The sequence below is a fragment of the Mastigoproctus giganteus genome, chromosome 2 (assembly GCF_048544385.1).
Source record: "Mastigoproctus giganteus isolate SK-2022 chromosome 2, ASM4854438v1, whole genome shotgun sequence".
In the NCBI taxonomy this organism is placed as follows: Eukaryota; Metazoa; Arthropoda; class Arachnida; order Uropygi; family Thelyphonidae; genus Mastigoproctus; species Mastigoproctus giganteus.
Window position 1 is genome coordinate 40390795 of NC_143576.1, and position 18710 is coordinate 40409504.

The window sequence follows — 18710 nt, forward strand, 5'->3', positions numbered from 1 at the left end:
AGTAAGATAGAGAATCTTGTAATAACTGAGAGTAAAGTGGAGGAAAAATTGTTGAAGATAAACACAAGAAAGGCACCCGAGGTGGATGGGATCTATCCAGTTATATTAAAGGAGGCAGCAAAGGAAGTAAGCAAACCCTTAGCCATAATTATGAGCGCTTTCTTGGACTCAGGGGAGGTACCCATGGACTGGAGATGTGAAAATGTGACCCCAATTCACAAAGGAGGATCAAAGGCTGACACAAGTAATTATAGACCTGTGAGTTTAACTTCTGTTCCCGGAAAATTAATGGAGGCACTGCAGGTTCATCTAGACAAGACTTCAGTTATAGCTCGGACACAGCATGGTTTTGTTAAGGGGAAGTCTTGCCTGACCAATTTGATTGGATACTATGATGCAGTCACAAAAGAACTGGATGCAGGGAATAACTTTGATATTATATACTTGGATCTTAGAAAGGCTTTTGATACTGTTGCACATGGAAGACTGCTGCACAAATTGGAGCAGTGTGGCATTGGAGGCAAATTGCTGCTATGGATAAAGGGGTGGTTGAGGGGGAGAAGACAGAGAGTGGTAATCAATGGACACTGTTCATCGTGGACTAATGTTATTAGTGGAGTCCCTCAGGGTTCAGTATTGGGTCCTTTATTGTTTTCTGTATTTATAAATGATATTGATGATGGTATATCAAGCTTAATGTCCAAGTTTGCAGATGATACAAAGGTTGGCAGGGTTGTCAAGGACACTACTGACACTATGCTGCTGCAACAGGATCTGGAAAGGTTGAGCAGATGGGCTGAGAGGTGGCAAATGAAGTTTAACATTGACAAATGTAAAGTACTAAATATGGAACCAGCAACCCCAGAGCAACGTATCAACTCTGTTGTACTACACTGACAGTGGTAGAGAATGAAAAGGACCAGACGGTAATTGTGCAGGCAGATATGAAGTTCTCTGAGCAGTGCAGACGGGCTGCAAGAGTAGCTCATGGTGTATTGTCAATGATATATAGGAATTTTTCTAGCAGGGATAAGGAGGTGATTATTTCCTTGTATAAGGCAATGGTCAGGCCAGACCTAGAGTACTGTATACAGGCCTGGAGGCCTCATTTCAAGAAGGATGTAGAGATGCTGGAACGAGTACAGAGAAGGGCAACAAGATTAGTGAATGGAACAAAGGGGTGCTCTTACGAAAAAAGGCTTAAGTTTTGCAAATTACAGTGTCTGGAGACGAGGCACCAGCGAGGTGATCTGATAGAGGTGTACAAAGCCTTGAATGGTTTGAGCATGCTCAATGCTGATGGGACTCTTCCTCTTGCTCAGAATAATCACCTGAGAGGGCATAAATTCAAATTGAGGAAAGACAGATGCAGGATAGATGTGCGGAAATTTGCCTTTAGCCAGCGGGTGGTTGGTAGGTGGAACAGACTTCCATCCCTTGTCGTGGAAGTTGATAGCCTAAATAAGTTTAAGGCTCAGCTGGACAGGTATTTCGAACGAACAGAGGGGTGAAGTGGAAGTGGTTATTTTTTATTTATTTATTTTACTTTATTTTTTTTTTGGCTGATGCTGCATAAGCTTGCTTTTTTGCATCAAATGCCTCTACTAATGCTAATGCTAATGCTATTGTTCTAAAATTGAGATTAATTATCTTAGTTTAATAATTGATTGACTTTTCCACTAGTACCTTTTCTCTTTTATACCTACTTTACTTCTTTTCTGGGGGATGGCTTTTTCTCTCATCCCTTTGCTTTCTGTCCACTTTCCTTTCCCTCCATTTCCCATACTCTCTCTCTCTCTCTCTCTCTCTCTCTCTCTCTCTCTCTCTCTATATCCAGTTTCTTTTGGTACTCCCAGGCTTACCTGATAGCCCTAGGCGCCTCCATAGCCAGGTGGGAAGGAGCAGCAGTGCGTAGCACACGCTTCTTGAGTAGACCGGGGTTCGAGCCCATCACCACCAAATGCGGCGGATGTGGAAAGGTCAGGGAATGACCACCGCATATCCCGGAGCAATATGGCCTTAGTTGCTAATGCTCCTAAAAACCAAATAACAAACCTGATAGTCCCAGTAAGAGTCTCAGCTAAAAAGTAGTCCCTGGCATGCCTCCTTGTGGCCAGGTTGGGGAGCAGGGGACCAGGTGTCCCCTGCCCCCAAAGTTGCCAGGTGCCATCACTCACCATAGCAACACACATACTTACACACCTACTTACATACACTTGCCAGCCTTTGCCTTATGCTTTTTCAGATGCTACAGTGACATATAGGTTAACTAAGAGATTATAGAGGGGGGAACGATCTATAATCTCTGTCTCCCTTCCCCAGCTCCCATCCCAAACCTTTTGCCTGGAGAATGTACGCAGAGACCAGTAGTGGCTTCTTCCACAGGGATGCCCCACTATCTCTTTAACTTCCTATTTCCAGATGGAAAGTCTTCTTATCAACTACCAGCTAAGATAAAGAAAGCCAACACAAGAACCATGGCAAACTTACTGGCCAAATTGGTTTGCCGATACCGCAGTTTCTCCCTGCATTCTTGGTAAACAGACGGTGCATGTTATCAGCAGAGGCAGTAGAAGTCGGGAACAATATACCAATTGACACATGGGCGTGACATACAATATAGTGATTAATTTTTTATCATTAAAATCAGATTATTGGAGTTCATTAGCATTTTCGCTATTAAAAGGTTAGGTTTCCTAACCTATCCTTTCTTTATTTTTTGTTATATTTCATAAACTGGCCTTAAATGTTAGGTTGGGAAATAATAGGAAAAGGTTTCCTTATCTAACTTTAAAGGTTAGGTTATGAAATAATAGGAAAAGGTTTCCTTATATTTCATAACGTAAAAAAGGTTAGGTTACGAAATAATAGGAAAAGAAAGATTCTTTTTATATATATATTACAACGTCAATGAATCACTTAACGCTATGTTATTGTCTTTCATGCCTCTGTGTCAATCAATATATCATTCTAGACTTCTACTGCCGATACCGATAACACGTACTGTCTATTTACCGAGAACACGGGAGAAACTGCAGTAGCAGCAAACCACTTTGTCTGGTAAGTTTCCATAGTTTGCAGCGGTTCTTGTGTTGGTTTTCTTTACCATTGCCCAACTACCTTCTTTTTCTTCTCTTCCTCATCTGTCTCCCTCAACTCTCTTTTTCACTTTCCAGAGCACCCCTAGCAAGCTCAGGTGTTGTACCAAGGCAATGGATGGTCAATGTGGAGTCCCATTATGGGGCCCTGCAGCTAAATGGCCAAAGGAAACAACAGACCAACACAACCCAACACTACTACAACCGCTGCAAACTACTAAGACCCAGCTTTAGTATCACTTTGATTATTTTAAGAAGAGAACTATTGTTTATAAGTTTATTATTATTATCATCTGTTTATTCCACGAAAGGAAACCACCCTGGGATGGCAAAGTGCCAGGAGGCTGCTAATTACATAGCAGGGTATGAGATACTATGGGCAATTTGTTACATATACTGAACACACAGTCTCGTCCAAAAATATTATATATACATTTTATATTTAATATATTGTATTTCATCGATTCTAAGACACTTTTTTTGCCCTATAAACGTCTCTAAAAACGGAGGGGTGTGTCTTAGAATCGATGGCATCTTAGAATCGCAGTTTTTTTTCAAATTTTCCCGCGTTTTGCACAGCATCACACGTTTTGTTTTTACGTGGAAACCCCGCCTCCAAGTTTGACCGTTATCGCATTCTCCAATTCCAATGGAGAATAAAGTGGCGTGCGTGATTTTACATGCTTTCGAAATGTGAAGCCACTGTTATTTCATTATAGTGGAGTTCCACTCAGCAAAAATTATTTTTGCTGAGTGAGTGGAGCTCACTCAGCAAAGTTTTGTTTGTGTCTTCGAAAGTACATTAGAAGTGGATTTACTGTATTTCATTAATTTTGATCCCTTATTGCACATTAAAATGTCAAAAAGATTGCACTACGAAACCACATTGAAACGAAAAGTTATTGTGTATGCAAAAGAACATGGAAATAGAGCTGCGGGTCGATATTTTGACATTAGTGAAGTAAAAGTTCGTCGTCAGAGAAAATGATCGCAATTCCATATTTTCATACAAAGTAACAACCAAGTGCTTTACAGGGCCTAAGAAAGGAAGATTTCCACAAGTCAATGAAGCTTTGATACATTTTCTAACAGAGACACGCGCAAAAGGATTACCCATCACTCGACAAGCCATGCAATTAAAAGCCGGAGAAATTGACAAGTTCCTCGGAATAGAGAAAATAATTTTTAAAGGCAGTCGCGGCTGGTGCGCCAGACTCATGCATCGTAATGGATTATCGTTAAGGCACAGAACACCTATCTGTCAAAAAATTCCTGCAGACTTTCAACAGAAGCTGATTAACTTTCATCGACAGGTGATGAAATTAAGAAAAAAAAAGAAACTATGAGTTTAGTCAAATTAGAAATGCTGATGAAATCCCTGTCTTCTTCGATATGCCTCGAAATTACACCGGCATCGCTAAAGGTGCTAAAGAAATCAAGATTATAAGCACAGGCTACGAAAATCAGCGTAACACTGTGATGCTATGCATCACCGTTGATGGTCGAAAGTTGCAACCATATTTAATTTTAAATAGAAAAACCATACCAAAGAATAAAATTTCCCCCAAAGATGTTATTGTGCATGCACGAAAAAATGGATGGATGTCAGCAGAGCGTATGGAAGACTGGCTAAATGTTGTGTGCAATAGACATCCTGGAAATCTTCATAACCCACCTGGCATGCTAGTACTTGATACATTTCGTGGACATTTGTCCGAACGTGTCAAAAATAAAATCGTACAAAAACGTGGTGACTTGGTTGTGATTTCTGGTGGCATGACTAGCCAACTGTAGCCACTCGACGTTTCAGTCAACAAACCGTTTAAGGATTACTTGAGAAAGGAATATGAATCCTGGCTGTTGACTGACAACCTTCCGCTGACACCTTAAAAAAATTAAGAAAGCACCAGCATCAAATTTGGCAGAATGGGTATCAACAGCTTGGAAGCTGATCCCAGAAAGAATAATACAGCACTCATTTAAAAAATATTGCATCACCAACGCTCTCAATGGCTCAGAAGATGATATATTATGGAATAATGATGATAACGACAGCTCAGAAAAATCTGATCCTGAATGTGAAGTGGACTCTGATATTGATTCAGATGCAGATATCAACGGCTCAGAAGAAAGAAGTGATGAATAATATACCTACTGATAAATACCGGTACTATTGTTGTTAGTAAACTGAATTATATTATAATAAAAATATTTGTTAGATTTATTTTAGTGTTTTATTTTATTTTTTTTTTTTTCTTAGAATCAAAGCTTTTTTTCTGAAATTAAGGGGCGTCTTACAATCAATGGTGTCTTAGAATCGAAGAAATACGGTATATTTTTTTTTTTTTTTTTTTGGTAGTTGTTGGCGCATAGGCTTCTGTGGCTATAATGCATCTCCCAAGGTTTTTTGCAGTACTTTGATCCAAGCCCGAGGCGGGAATCGAACACACGACCTTTGGGTTGCAAGGTAGGCACTTTACCCACCCGGCTAGCCAAATACGGTATATTTAAACATAAATAATTCTACATATACATTATACAATTATGTATTTACAAGTCAGTAATTCCATATATAAATTATATATCTACACAATTGCTAAAGAGGGCATGTATCCAGCTTTGAAAGGTAATATTCAACAAATATTACCTTTCAAAGAAGAAAGTTCGCTTATGCTACATGAAACAGTTTCATTTAGTCTTAAGTCTCCGGTATGTTGTCACATTACAGCTGATTCATATTTTGGTAAGTCTATAAGAATTCTGGAAGATCACTTTCCGGCACATTGCATCCTCACAGTGTTTTTCTGTATCTATTTTCAGATAATTAAATATTTTTACTGTATTTGACAGGAAGTGTTGTGTTTTTATGTGTCATGTTGGGTTTCTGTATTGATTTTTTTGCGCATTGTAACTGGCATCTTTGTTTGGTGGTCAGGGTTAATTCCCTTTGTATCTATTTATGGTAAGCATATTTAAGATCTGACACAAATTATCAAAATTTACTTACCATCAGTATGCCCAGGGGTCGAACGTACCTCCAGCTGAATTTCACCAATCTTTAGCAATTCGCCAGGTTCTAAATATTTATCAGCCTTTGCACCAGCAGCACTAGATATTACACTCTGACAACCTGCAGATGCTTTTTTTAATTCTCCAGTTCCAGTGATGTGATCAGCATGCACATGGGTATTAGCTGTAAGACAAAATAAAATTTTCCAATTAACAGTACACAAAAACTGCAAGTAATGCAGAATACTACATCTTTTAATATAAGGAATTTAACTTAAGCACATTCTTAGCTTCAGGTATACCTAACACGTAAGAACAGGTGCATGTATACTTGCGCATACACCAATGCTAGTAGTTTGGTAAATAAATTTGATGAATTTGACGTATTGCTCAAAACATCAAAGGTAGATATTGTTGGGATATCAGAGACGTGGTGTCACACAGATATATAAGGAATGCAGAACTGGAATTTGGGGAGTACAAATGTGTACAGAAAGGATAGACAGGATAGGAAAGGAGAAGGGGTTCTGCTATTAGTTAAGAAACACAAAATCCAAGGAAGTGAAGCAAGTCGACATTGCTGGACAGTACGGTGTCAAGTCAGTTTGGTGTGACATAACCACTGGGAGATCAAAATTGAGAGTAGGAGTGTGCTATAGGCCTAATGACTCTGATAAGTATAATAAGAAACTGTACAGGGAAATAGAGTGGGCCAGTAAATCAGAGAGTCTTATAATGAAGGATTTTAATTTCCCAGATATTGACTGGAATTTGTGGGTTGGTCACTCACAAACTAGCAAGGCTTTTGTGGATTTATTGAATGATTGTTTTCTACATCAGCATATTCAGGAGGCAACTAGAGGGAGTAATACTCTTGATTTGATTATCAGTAGTGATTCTTCATTAATTAAGAATCTGCAGATAGAGGAACCACTAGGTGGCAGTGATCACAGTGTGCTGAAGTGGGATTTACTCAAAGAGGTAACTACCATTAGGGGTAAAAGGAAGGGTTTTTGCTTTCGTAAAGGCGACTACGATGGCCTGAGACAGTATTTAAATTCTATACAGTGGGACCAACTGATGATGTTACCAACAGCAAATTCAAAACGGGAAGCATTCAAAGAATTTAAATTGTAAGCTACTAGGCTTTACATACCAACTAAGAAATATTGTTCAAGGTTTAGGCCTAAATGGATGTCAGATGAACTAATGAGATATATGGCAGAGAAGAAAAATGCATATAAATCAATGGGTGACATGGAAGCCTATAATAGATATAAGCTGGTCTGTAACCAAGTCACACAGAAGATTAGGCAGGCAAAGGCAGATTATGAGAAATCATTGGCAAAGGATGCAAAGAAAAACAGAAAAGAGTTCTTTACCTATGTAAACTCTAGAAGGAGGGGGATGAATCAGATTGGTCCACTGGATATTGATGGTTCAACTGTTAATGATCCTGCTCGGGTGGCTAACAAACTAAACGAGTATTTTGCATCTACATTCACACATGAGGAGTTATTCAGGAAGGGGAATGCCAGAGGTGAAGTAAACTCTGGCAGTGAGCTAGATGATTTTGTAATAACTGAGAGGAAAGTGGAGGAGAAATTGTTGAGGATAAACATAAAAAAGGCACCCGGGGTGGATGGGATCTATCCAGTTATATTAAAGGAGGTAGCAAAGGAAGTAAGCAAACCCTTATCCATAATTATGAGAGCTTCTTTGGACTCACGGGAGGTACCCATAGACTGGAGATGTGCAAATGTGACCCCAATTTACAAAGGAGGATCAAAGGCTGACACAAGTAATTATAGACCTGTCAGTTTAACTTCTGTTTCAGGAAAATTAATGGAGGCACTGGTTAAAGAAGCACTGCAGGATCATCTAGATAAGACTTCAACTATAGCTCGGACACAGTGGTTTTGTTAAGGGAAAGTCTTGCCTGACCAATTTGATTGGATACTATGATGCAGTCACAAAAGAACTGGATGCAGGGGGTAATTGTGCAGGCAGATATGAAGTTTTCTGAGCAGTGAAGATAGGCTGCAAGAGTAGCTCATGGTATCTTATTAATGATATACAGGAATTTTTCTAGCAGGATAAGGAGTTGATTATTCCCTTGTATAAGGCAATGGTCAGGCCACACCTTGAGTACTGTATACAGGTCTGGAGGCCTCATTTCAAGAAGGATGTAGAGCTGCTGGAACGAGTACAGAGAAGGGCAACAAGATTAGTGAATGGAACAAAGGTTTGCTCTTACGAAGAAAGGCTTAAGTTTTGCAAAGTACAGTGTCTGGAGACTAGGCTGGCGAGGTGATCTGACAGAGGTGTATAAAGCCTTGAATGGTTGGAGCATGCTCAATGCTGATGGGATTCTTCCTCTTGCTCAGAATAATCACCTGAGCGGGCATAAATTCAAATTGAGGAAAGACAGCTGTAGGATAGATGTGCGGAAATTTGCCTTTAGCCAGCGGGTAGTTGGTTGGTTGTTGTTTTTGTTGTAGTTCGGTTTAACGACACTAAGGCTACTAAGGCCAAATTGTGTCTCTTTATCGTTAATTGACAAAAAGTATATTGTTAGAGAGATTAATTATTTGCTTCTGTACAAACCAATATGTTTTAGATATAATAAAAGTTCTTCAATATTTGCTTCATTTCCTAAGATGCGAGATAAATCAGGTGATATATATGCAATGTAGAGAGTGACTGAAAAGTGTTTGACCTGATGGTTGAATGTAAGGGACAATCAACCACGAAATGACGGATTGTTAGTTTCGTCTGACAGGATGAGCACTGTGGCACGCTTTCACCCAATAATAGAAAGAGATGAGTATGGTGAGTGTGTCCAATTCCGAGTCTTGCCAGTACCACTTCCTCTCGTCTGTTTCTTCGGAAGCCAGACAGCCACAGCTTTGGATTTTCTTTTATCTGGTAAAGTTTATTGTTAGTGTCACTTTTCCAGGTCTGTGACCATTTATCGTAGCAGGCTTTGCATGTGACAGACTTAAAATCAGAGAAAGGAACCTGAGGATGTTGGGAGAGAGCGGGTTGAGGATGTTGGGAGAGAGCGGGTTGAGGATGTTTAGCGGAAAAGTCAGCACTTTCGTTTCCCGGAATGCCTGAATGGCCAAGGATCCAGCAAAAACTGATTGACTGACTGGACACACTGCAAGCGAATAGCTGGGAATGAATCTGTTTCAATGTAGGGGTGAGAAATGGAGGAATTCTTCCTTATGGCAGAAACAGCACTAAGAGAATCTGTGTAAATTATGGCAGATGAGATGGAAAGCTCAATTATCTTACTAAGCACTAACGTAATGGCATATAATTCAGCTGTGAAGATGCTGCAAGCAAGCGGTAGTGTGGCTGAACTTGTACATAAAGGAAAAACTGCCGCAGCACCTACCATACTCTCAGTATTTGAACCATCCGTATAAATTTTACAGGCATGGTTGTTCATAGCATGAGCTGAATGTAACTGTCTGATATTGCAGGAAGGTATATTTTTCCTCCCACTGGAGGAAGTATGTATCTTGAGAGACAGACACATATGTCCAAGGAGCAACAGGTGTAGTTGTGTCTTGGAAAATTTCATTTAAATTGACATTCCAAGTCTGAACAAGCTCTTTGATCTTGAGAGAGGTGGATCTATTTTCATTTGGCTTTCTCTCACAGAAGGCCTCCCGAATATTATAGAGATACTCCCAACTTGGGTTTTTTTTTTTTTTTTTTTGTTAGTTGTTGGCGCATCGGCTTCTGTGGCCATAATGCACCTCCCAAAGTTTTTGCATTTTGTACTCTGATCCAAGCCCCAAGGTGGGATTCGAACCCGCGACCTTTGGGTTGCCAGGCAGGCACTTGACCCACCTGGCTAGCCCGGTCGGCCCCAACTTGGGTGCGATGGTAGACTCTGGATCTTAGCAGCATGGTGAAGCGGTAGTGTTTTTCTACGCAGGTGTAATGGGGGATCGGAGAAGTCCTGAAAGCTCCCAGCGCAGTCCTCAGAGCACTGTGATGAATCATATTTAGCCGTTTTAAAGTAGTGCTCCTGGCAGAGTCATACACCGGACAACCATAGTCTAGTCGTGAACGGATTAAACTTCTATAAAGATGCAGCAAAGTACACCGATCAGCTTCCCATGACATAGATGAGACCGAACGGAGTATATTCAAATGCTTTAAACAAGAGGTTCTCAAATAAATGATGTGAGCTTGGAAATTTAGTTTGCGGTCTAATAGTAGTCCAAGAAATTTAACGGTATTAACAAGCGGGACTGGAGTATTGTTTATTTGTAGTTCAGGTTTGGGATGGAGAGCTCGCTTCTTGCAAAAGTGAGTGACAGTGCATTTCTTTTCTGACAGTCTGTAACCGTTCAGTGAAGTCCAGGATTCTATTTTGGTTGTGGCAAGTTGTAGCTGCCGTTCAATGGTATTCATACTTTGAGATTGACAGGAAATAAATGGTAAGATCATCTGCATACATATAAGTTTGAACAGTTTTTGGGATATCTCGTGTCATGCTGCTAACTCGGATTGGAAACAGTGTTGGACTTAGTATTGATCCCTGCGGGACTCCCTCTTCCTGAATGTGAGATGTAGAGAGGACGTTTTTGTATCGGACTTGAAAAGAGCGGAATTGCAGGAAATTTTGAATTATTTCCGGCAAATGACCCCTAAGCCCCAGATGGTAAAGGTTCATAATAATACCATACCCCCAGGTAGTATCAAATGCCTTTTCAAGATCTAAATTGACAATGACTAGATGTTGTTTCATGACAAAGGCATTTCGGATATGAGACTCGGCTTTAATGAGCACATCTAGGGTTGATCTATTTTTCCGGAAGCTATATTGGTGATCTGGAAGGAGCTTCTCTGACTTCAGGATGTAAGTGAGCCTAGTACGAACCATTCTTTCAAAAATTTTTTCCATGCAGCTCGTAAGAGATATTGGCCTGTAGTTTTCAACACAGGAAGGATTTTTTTCCTCGTTTTGGTAAGGCGATAATGAACGAATGGCGTCATGAAGATGGATAGGCATTTTCAGAGAAGATCCGATTGTAAAAAATTAATAGGGTTCTCAAGACTTCTCCAAGTAAATGCTTTAACATAATGTAATGAACTCCATCTGAACCTGCAGCACTATTGGAAGATCTGTTTAATGATTCTTCAAGTTCTATTAATGTAAATGGTTGGTTGTACGAGAATGAGCGGCGTATGGAGAAGATAATTTTATACCGTTCTGCACCTGCTTTGATGTTCTGGAAGGTGGACGCATAGGTGGCAGAAGCTGAGATTTTTGCAAATGATTCTGCTAATGCATTTGCAACTTCTTCGGGAGTAGAAATGTCTTTCCCTTTCCAATGAAGTATCGAAGAGGGCAGCCGAGCAAATTTGCCATTTAGTGCCTGTACACTTTTCCAGAGGACCTGTGTATCTGTATCTTTGGTAATGGTGGAGGCAAAAGCAATCCATGAATCCCGTTTTGCTTTCCGCCTAACTTGTCTAGCTTTTGCTTTTAGAATTTTAAAAGCAATTAGGTTACTAGTGGTGGGATACTTGCGGAAATTATTCCAAGCGCGGTTTTTTTCCCTGTTTGGCAATTAAACAATCTGTATTCCACCAGTGATTTCTGTGTTTTCGATATGCCGTGGATTTTGGAATGGAGGCCTTAGCTGCAATCAGAATATGATTGGTTATGTAAGTGTTTACATCACCAATATGTTGTCTTTGAACATAAAATCTGTCCAAGCGTATCTGGGCAGAAGAGTCACCCCAGTTTGCCTTTTTAAACTGCCAAGTGGATCGTTGATCGGGATATGAAGTTACCCCTGTTTGTAGCGAGCAAATAATTGGAAAGTGATCACTGTTAAAGGGATCAGTTAATACCGATCCATGTCATGAAATATGGATGGTGAACAAATTGACATCTATTCATCTATTGAGGAAGCAGATCCGGTTGCTAAGTCTGGTCCTTGAGGTTGTCACAGACATTCTCTCAGATATGCCAGACAACCTGTACTTGCTACCTGGGAGTCTAAAACACTAATGGAGCTGATATTTGGGTGACACTCAAGTCAAGTGGACCCAATTTCAGCGAAGTCCGGACGGTCTGTGACAGCCAAATCCTCTGCTGCATCTTCACGATGGTGAGACAGTTAGTAATCTTGGGTATAACCTCCATGCACAAGTACATGGTGGGTGACCACCCAGGTGTGAGCTAACGTAAGCAGGGCTCGAGGTGTGGCGCCCACACCACATGGAGGAACGCTGCCCCTCTATGTTACCAGGCAGTACTAGGTGGTAGATGACTCTCATCAACCGGTGAAATACCACCACTTTCCTTATTGGAGGCTTGAAGTGGTGGAACCCATGTTTAGTCTCTAGAGCTAAGTTCCAGTCAACCCTTCTCCATCCCTTCCATTATGCAGTATGATTGATGACTTTTGAGGTTATGAATGAACGTTGTGGCGAGATCCGATATTATTTACATTTCAAGGGTACAGCTCTAAAACGGTGTTCGCAGGCCGGCTGCTAGTTAGTACACCGGACCGAACCTATTGGTAACTCTCTAGGAGGCTTCCGGATCAGCTAGTGTATAATCTTGCTATCTCTACTCTGCCAGATAGTGACTGGAGGGAGTCCAAATAGTGTACATGCAGGGAGCATTGTTGAGGCCACGTTATGTCAAGGATCTGTGTATATTCTTACCACATGTACGGCATATCCAAAAATTTCATTACTTCATACAGCATGTCCCACCCACTTTTTCTTACTATTCAATACACCATGAATTGTCAAACTAATAGAGCAAGCTTATCTGCGAAAAGATCTAAACCTCCCAAGCACTTCCTAATTCATTTCACAAATATATGTGGTCTCAATACTAATCTCAACGACGTCCATTCCCACTTGCAGTCTGCCAAACCCCATATACTTTTTCTGACGGAATCTCAGTTATCAGTTGATTCAACTACTGCTCATCTCAGATGCCCAAATTATTCGCTGTATGATTCCTTTCGCTTCAAAGGTGGTACTTGTGCATATGTCCATTCTGATATTCCCTGTCAGAGACTTGGTAATTTGGAATCTCCTCTCTTTGATGTTCTCTGGCTTAAAATCTCTCTACCTCATTGTGTCAAATTCATCTGTTGTCTCTACCGTTCTCCCAACTCCACTAATCACTTGGAGCTCTTTGACTTCCTCTCTTTGCAACTTGACTTTCTCCAGTCCAACTTTCCTAACAGTCAGTTAATTTTCCCTGGTGATTTTAATGTCCACAACTCCAGCTGGCTTCCGTTTTCTAGTCACACCGACCCAGCAGGTCAAGATGCTGAGGCTTTTGCAATTACTAATGATCTAGCACAGATTGTACATTTACCTACAAGAATACCGGACAATACTAATCATACAGCCAATACGCTTGATCTTTTTCTCACAAATAACCCTTCTAAGCACACGGTCGAAGTGAGAGGTCCTTTAGGCACTTCAGATCACAACTTGGTGATTGTCTCTTATCCAATGGAACCTTTATCTCATGGCTATTCCCAACCTCGTGTTGTTTGGCATTACAAGAGTGCAAAATGGGGTGACATGCGAGACTTCTTTTCTTCTTTTCCTAGGTCGGATTACTGTTTCAAAACTCCTGATGTCAACGTTTGCTCAGATCGTGTCAGTGAAATTATTCTTGTAGGAATGGAATCCTTTATCCCACACTCCACTTTAAAATCTCGTCCTTTATCTAAACCTTGGTTTTCCAATAAATGTGCTAAAACTGTTCAAGAGAAGAATGTTGCATATCATAATTGGCTTGTTTCTAATTCTTCAGTTTCATTTTCTGCCTACACCAAAGCTCGCAACAATTGTAAAGCAGTTATTAATCAGTCCAAACTAGAGTTTGAACAGGCTAAGAGTAGAAAACTTGCTTCTTGCCCTAATGGTAGCTGAGCATTCTGGTCTTCTGCCAAAGCTATTGGCCGCAACTTTTGCCCATCTCTGCTCCCACCTCTGTCCAAACTAGATGGCTCTGTTGTCACTTCAGCCAAGGATAAAGCTGACCTGCTAGCATCCTATTTTTCTTCCAGCTCATGTATTAATGATCTTGGAAAAATACCTCCCACCATTCCCAACACGCTCCATTCAATACCTCCTGTGGTCTTCCGTCAAAAGGATGTCAGAAGGATTTTGACGAATCTTGGTGCTAAGAAAGCTCCAGGTCCCAATGGTATTTCTCCACTTGTTCTCAAAACCTGTGCTCATGAACTTACTCATATTCTTTGCCGCTTTTTTTTTCACGTTCTTATTACAAAGGTGTTTTTCCTTCTGCTTGGAAATTTGCTCATATCCAGCCAGTTCCTAAAAAGGGTGACAAATCCCTCCCATCCAATTATCGTCCCATTGCAATTACTTCTACTCTTTCTAAAGTAATGGAGAAATCAATTAACTGCCAAATCTTAAACTACCTAGAAACCTTCCATCTGATCAACGATCGCCAGTATGAATTCCGTCAGTATCGATCCACTGGTGATATTCTGGCTTATGTTACCCATTTATGGACTAATTCAAAGGAAAGGTTCGGTGAAACACAAGTAGTTGCTCTTGACATTTCAAAGGCTTTCGATTGTGTTTGGCATAAAGGTCTTCTAAACAAGCTTCCATCTTATGGTTTGCCAACTGTTTTTAGTAATTGGTTATCCAGTTTTCTCTCTGATCGCTCACTGAGGGTGATGGTAGATGGCTCTCTGTCTTCTAATTTCTCCACTAATGCCGGTGTCCCCCAAGGTTCAGTTCTTTCCCCCACTCTTTTCCTCTTGTATATTAATGACCTTCTTCCACTGACTGGAAATCCTATCCATAGTTTTGCCGATGACAGCACATTGCATTCCACTTTCCATTTTGAGAAATCTTGTCCTGCTCAATCAGCTTCAACTTCTCGAAAATCTGCTACCAATTCCTTAAATGCCGATCTTCAGGTAATTCTCCAGTGGGGCAAAGACAACTTAGTTGATTTCAACCCTTCTAAAACTCAGTCTTGTCTTATATCTCGCAAAAAGGATTCTTCTGCTCCTATGCTTATCTTTAGTGACACTCTGATTTCTAAGCAAAATGATATATCTCTTTGGGGATTACTCTGACTTCTAATCTATCTAGGCACAAGCACATTACAAATATTGCTTCCTCTGCATCTAAAAAACTTGGTTTTCTCTTTCGCTCTCGGCGTTACTTTTCTTCCAAACAGCTGCTCACTCTGTATAAATCACAAATCTGCCCTGCCATGGAATATTGTTCCCACATCTGGGGTGGTGCCCCGAAAACATCTCTCAGGCTTCTTGATTCCATTCAGAAGAGGGCAGTTAGGTTAATTAATGATTCATCTCTAACAGAGTCTCTCCACTCGCTTTCTCATAGACGTACTGTTTCTGCTGCATGCCTCTTCTACAGATTAGTATTTAGTATTAGTATTAGTAATGGCCGCATGGTGCAAGAAAGCCTATGGCTTATGCTGCACCAGCCAAAAAAAAATAAAAAAAATAAAAAAATAAAATAAAATAAAAAAAATCCAAACAAAACAATGATAAAAACAAAAAAAAAAAAAAATAAATAAAAAAATAATAATAAAATAAAATAAAATATAAATAAAAAGGAAATTAAACCTATCATTCTATGCGCTTCCCTTACCCGAAAGTACTATCCAGATGACCTTTGAATTTCCCCAAACTGTCGGCCTCTACCACCCATGAAGGCAACTTATTCCAGTAATTTATAACTCACTGGCTAAAATAAAACTTCCTGCAGTCCAATCTAAACATTTCCCCCCGTAACTTGAATTTATGTCTCCTAGTTCTAGCATCATTTATAATCTTGAAAATTTTGTCCTCATTCATTTTACTGATGCCTCTCAGTGCCTTAAACACCTCAATCAAATCTCCTCTAAGGTGTCTAGTTTCCAAACTCTGCAACCCACATATTCGAAGTCTTTCTTCATAAGGACGCCCTTTTGCCGATCTCACCAGGCGAGTTATCCTTCTTTGCACCCTTTCAAGAAGCTCGATGTCTTTCTTTAGGTGCGGTCTCCATACTTGAACACATGGGCACTTCCTTACATGAGATACTTCCATGGGCACTGTTCTTCTGAATTGGCTTCTATAATTCCCGCTGTCTCTTTCAAAACAGTCCGAATACGTGCCGCCACCTGCCAACATCCATTTACTGTCCAACTTCAAACTCACAGAACCAACTTTTCATCTTCCTCATTTATTCAGTCAACTGTCGTTTTCTGGAACAACCTTCCTTCATACGTATTTCCTGAAAATTACAATCTACAGAAGTTCAAGTCCAATGTCAACAAATAGCTTCTTTCATCTTCTCAACCTCCAACCCAAGCACAGTACTAAGTACTATAGGTTCTAATACCTCTCGTGTTTTGGGTACACATAAAAAAAAAAAAGTGGATGTAGGTAGGAGATCCAGAATTTAATAAATTAAGATCATTATTATGCATGAATTCCTCCATCAATTTGCCTCTTCTATCCATTGTGGCCGATCCCCACAATGGATGGTGTCCATTAAAGTTACCAAAAAGACAAATTGGAGTTGGGAGTTCTGCAATGAGGTTGTCAAGTTCTGAAAGCAGAAGTGGTGCAGATGGCAGAATATAAATGGAAACAATGGTAAATGATGTACCAACTGCAACGCGAGCTGCCACAGCTTCTAGGGTAGTTCTCAATTGGATCGGCCTGGATGGTATGTTAGCGTTAACAAGAATAGCAACTCCTCCACGTGCAGGTGATTCTGAGTTCCTATCTCGTCTGTAAAGGGTATAACTTGAAAATTTTGGCAAAACTTGGGGTGAAAAGAATATTTCCTGTAAACATACACCTATGGGATTAAATTGAGCTATTAAATCTCTTAAGTCATCAAAATGATTGCTTAGTCCTCTGAAATTCCACTGTATGATCTTATGCATTATTTAGGTTTACCTGAGGGTGATTCATCTGACTGTTTTCTGTACGTGGGACATTTTTTCCGGTCCTTTTTTGAGAATGTGGGGCGTCCAGTATCCATGGTGTCATCTGCATGGTGATCTAGAATAGGTTCCTCATTGTTTAGCAGCTCATCTACATCCATGCTTTTGGAGGGATTTTCAGGTTTTTTAGAGACTGATTCAGATTTTAATTGTTCTTTTCCAGCTGGGACTGATGGGGTATGAGTAGGAATGCTGACTGGAGTATTTATGGCTTCACTAGTTCTTTTTGGAGGATTATCTTTCTTTGAGGTTGAAAGCGTAGATTTGAGCCAATTCGCTAAAGAGGTGTTAGGTGGAACTGATACATCTGTTTGAGCTGCAGTAGAAACAAAGTTCCGAGTGTGAGCTGCATAGGAACGACTACTAGGCATGGTTGATATAACTTGTCTATGTGTCTCAGGAAAGGTGACTTTATTTTCTATTTTGTATTTTTGAATTTTCTTTCCTGTAATCCATAACTCACATATTTTGGAAAAAGCTGGGTGGCTTCCTTTGCAGTTTGGACAAACAGGGGTTTTGACAGAGCAATCCGCTTGAGTGTGAGCATTAGGGCCATCTGCTTTAGAGCCGCAGATGGGACATATGGCCTCACCTCTACATGCCTGCTGCGAATGCCCGTATTTCTGGAATTTGAAGCAGCGAACAGGATTCGGAATATATGGTCTAATACGACAATTCAAATAGCCAGCTTTAATTGAGGATGGTAAGCCTGGCGTACTGAATGTTAAAATGATGGATCTCGTTGGAGTGAAATTTCCATCTTTTTTAGTCATAATCCGTTTCACATTTGTAACTTTTTGACTACTTAGTTCTTGAAGTAGCTCTTCTTCAGAGACTGTAATTAGGTCCCACTCACTGATTACACCCTTTGATGAATTTAAGGCTGTGTGGAGCAATTGATACTGTGAGCCCACAAAATGATGTTGTGTTTAAGAGCCGCTCAGAATGTTTAACGGTGGCTGTTTCAATGAGGAGATCTCCGGATTGTAGTCTTTTCACCATTTTTGGTGATCCAGTAATTGATTCCAAATATTTTTGAATCAAGAATGGTGATAATTTGCCCACAGGTTGGGAGGATAAAGAATGAATCACCAAGAAATTTGGTAATTCATCATGGCATTGAGCTTCCCTTCTAAGCCTTTTGGGCTGGTTGGTGTCACGAATTTCTGATCTTGAGCTTGATGGCTCTAAAAGTGGATAACTGCTCGTATCCATGTTAGCTCCTTTTGGCCCTGGGAGTTTATTTTTACCGCCCAGATTACCGGCCCCGCCACGGGGGAGTCAGGAGCAGTGCCGCTTGTGGCCAAACGTATAGGTTAGTACAGTGAGTAAGACGAATTAAATTAAAAAAAGGTTCTTTCCTTCTTCTGGGCTCTTTTCTTAGTGCTTTTAAGAAAGTAGGGCTACTTAACGGAAAAACTTAATAAGCAAGGGAGAAAACAAAAGAGAACCTAGTCACTTAGAGAAAAACACTCTTCAATCACACGAGAATCGCTTGGCCACGGAAACACTTGGCACCCGGGGCCGTGGTTGGTGGAACAGACTTCCATCCCTTGTTGTGGAAGTTGATAGCCTAAATAAAT

The 18710-nt window shown here is 40.4% G+C and overlaps 1 protein-coding gene across 1 annotated transcript in view; it reads right to left on the reverse strand.

Annotated features, from left to right (window-relative positions):
• The window catches only part of LOC150089278 (uncharacterized), a 158507-nt gene that overhangs the window by 93836 nt on the left and 45961 nt on the right, over nt 1–18710 (reverse strand). Inside the window, exon 3 of the mRNA XM_090368463.1 lies at nt 6106–6291. Coding sequence (XP_090224589.1) covers nt 6106–6291 — 186 coding nt within the window. The remainder of the gene's footprint in view (nt 1–6105; nt 6292–18710) is intronic.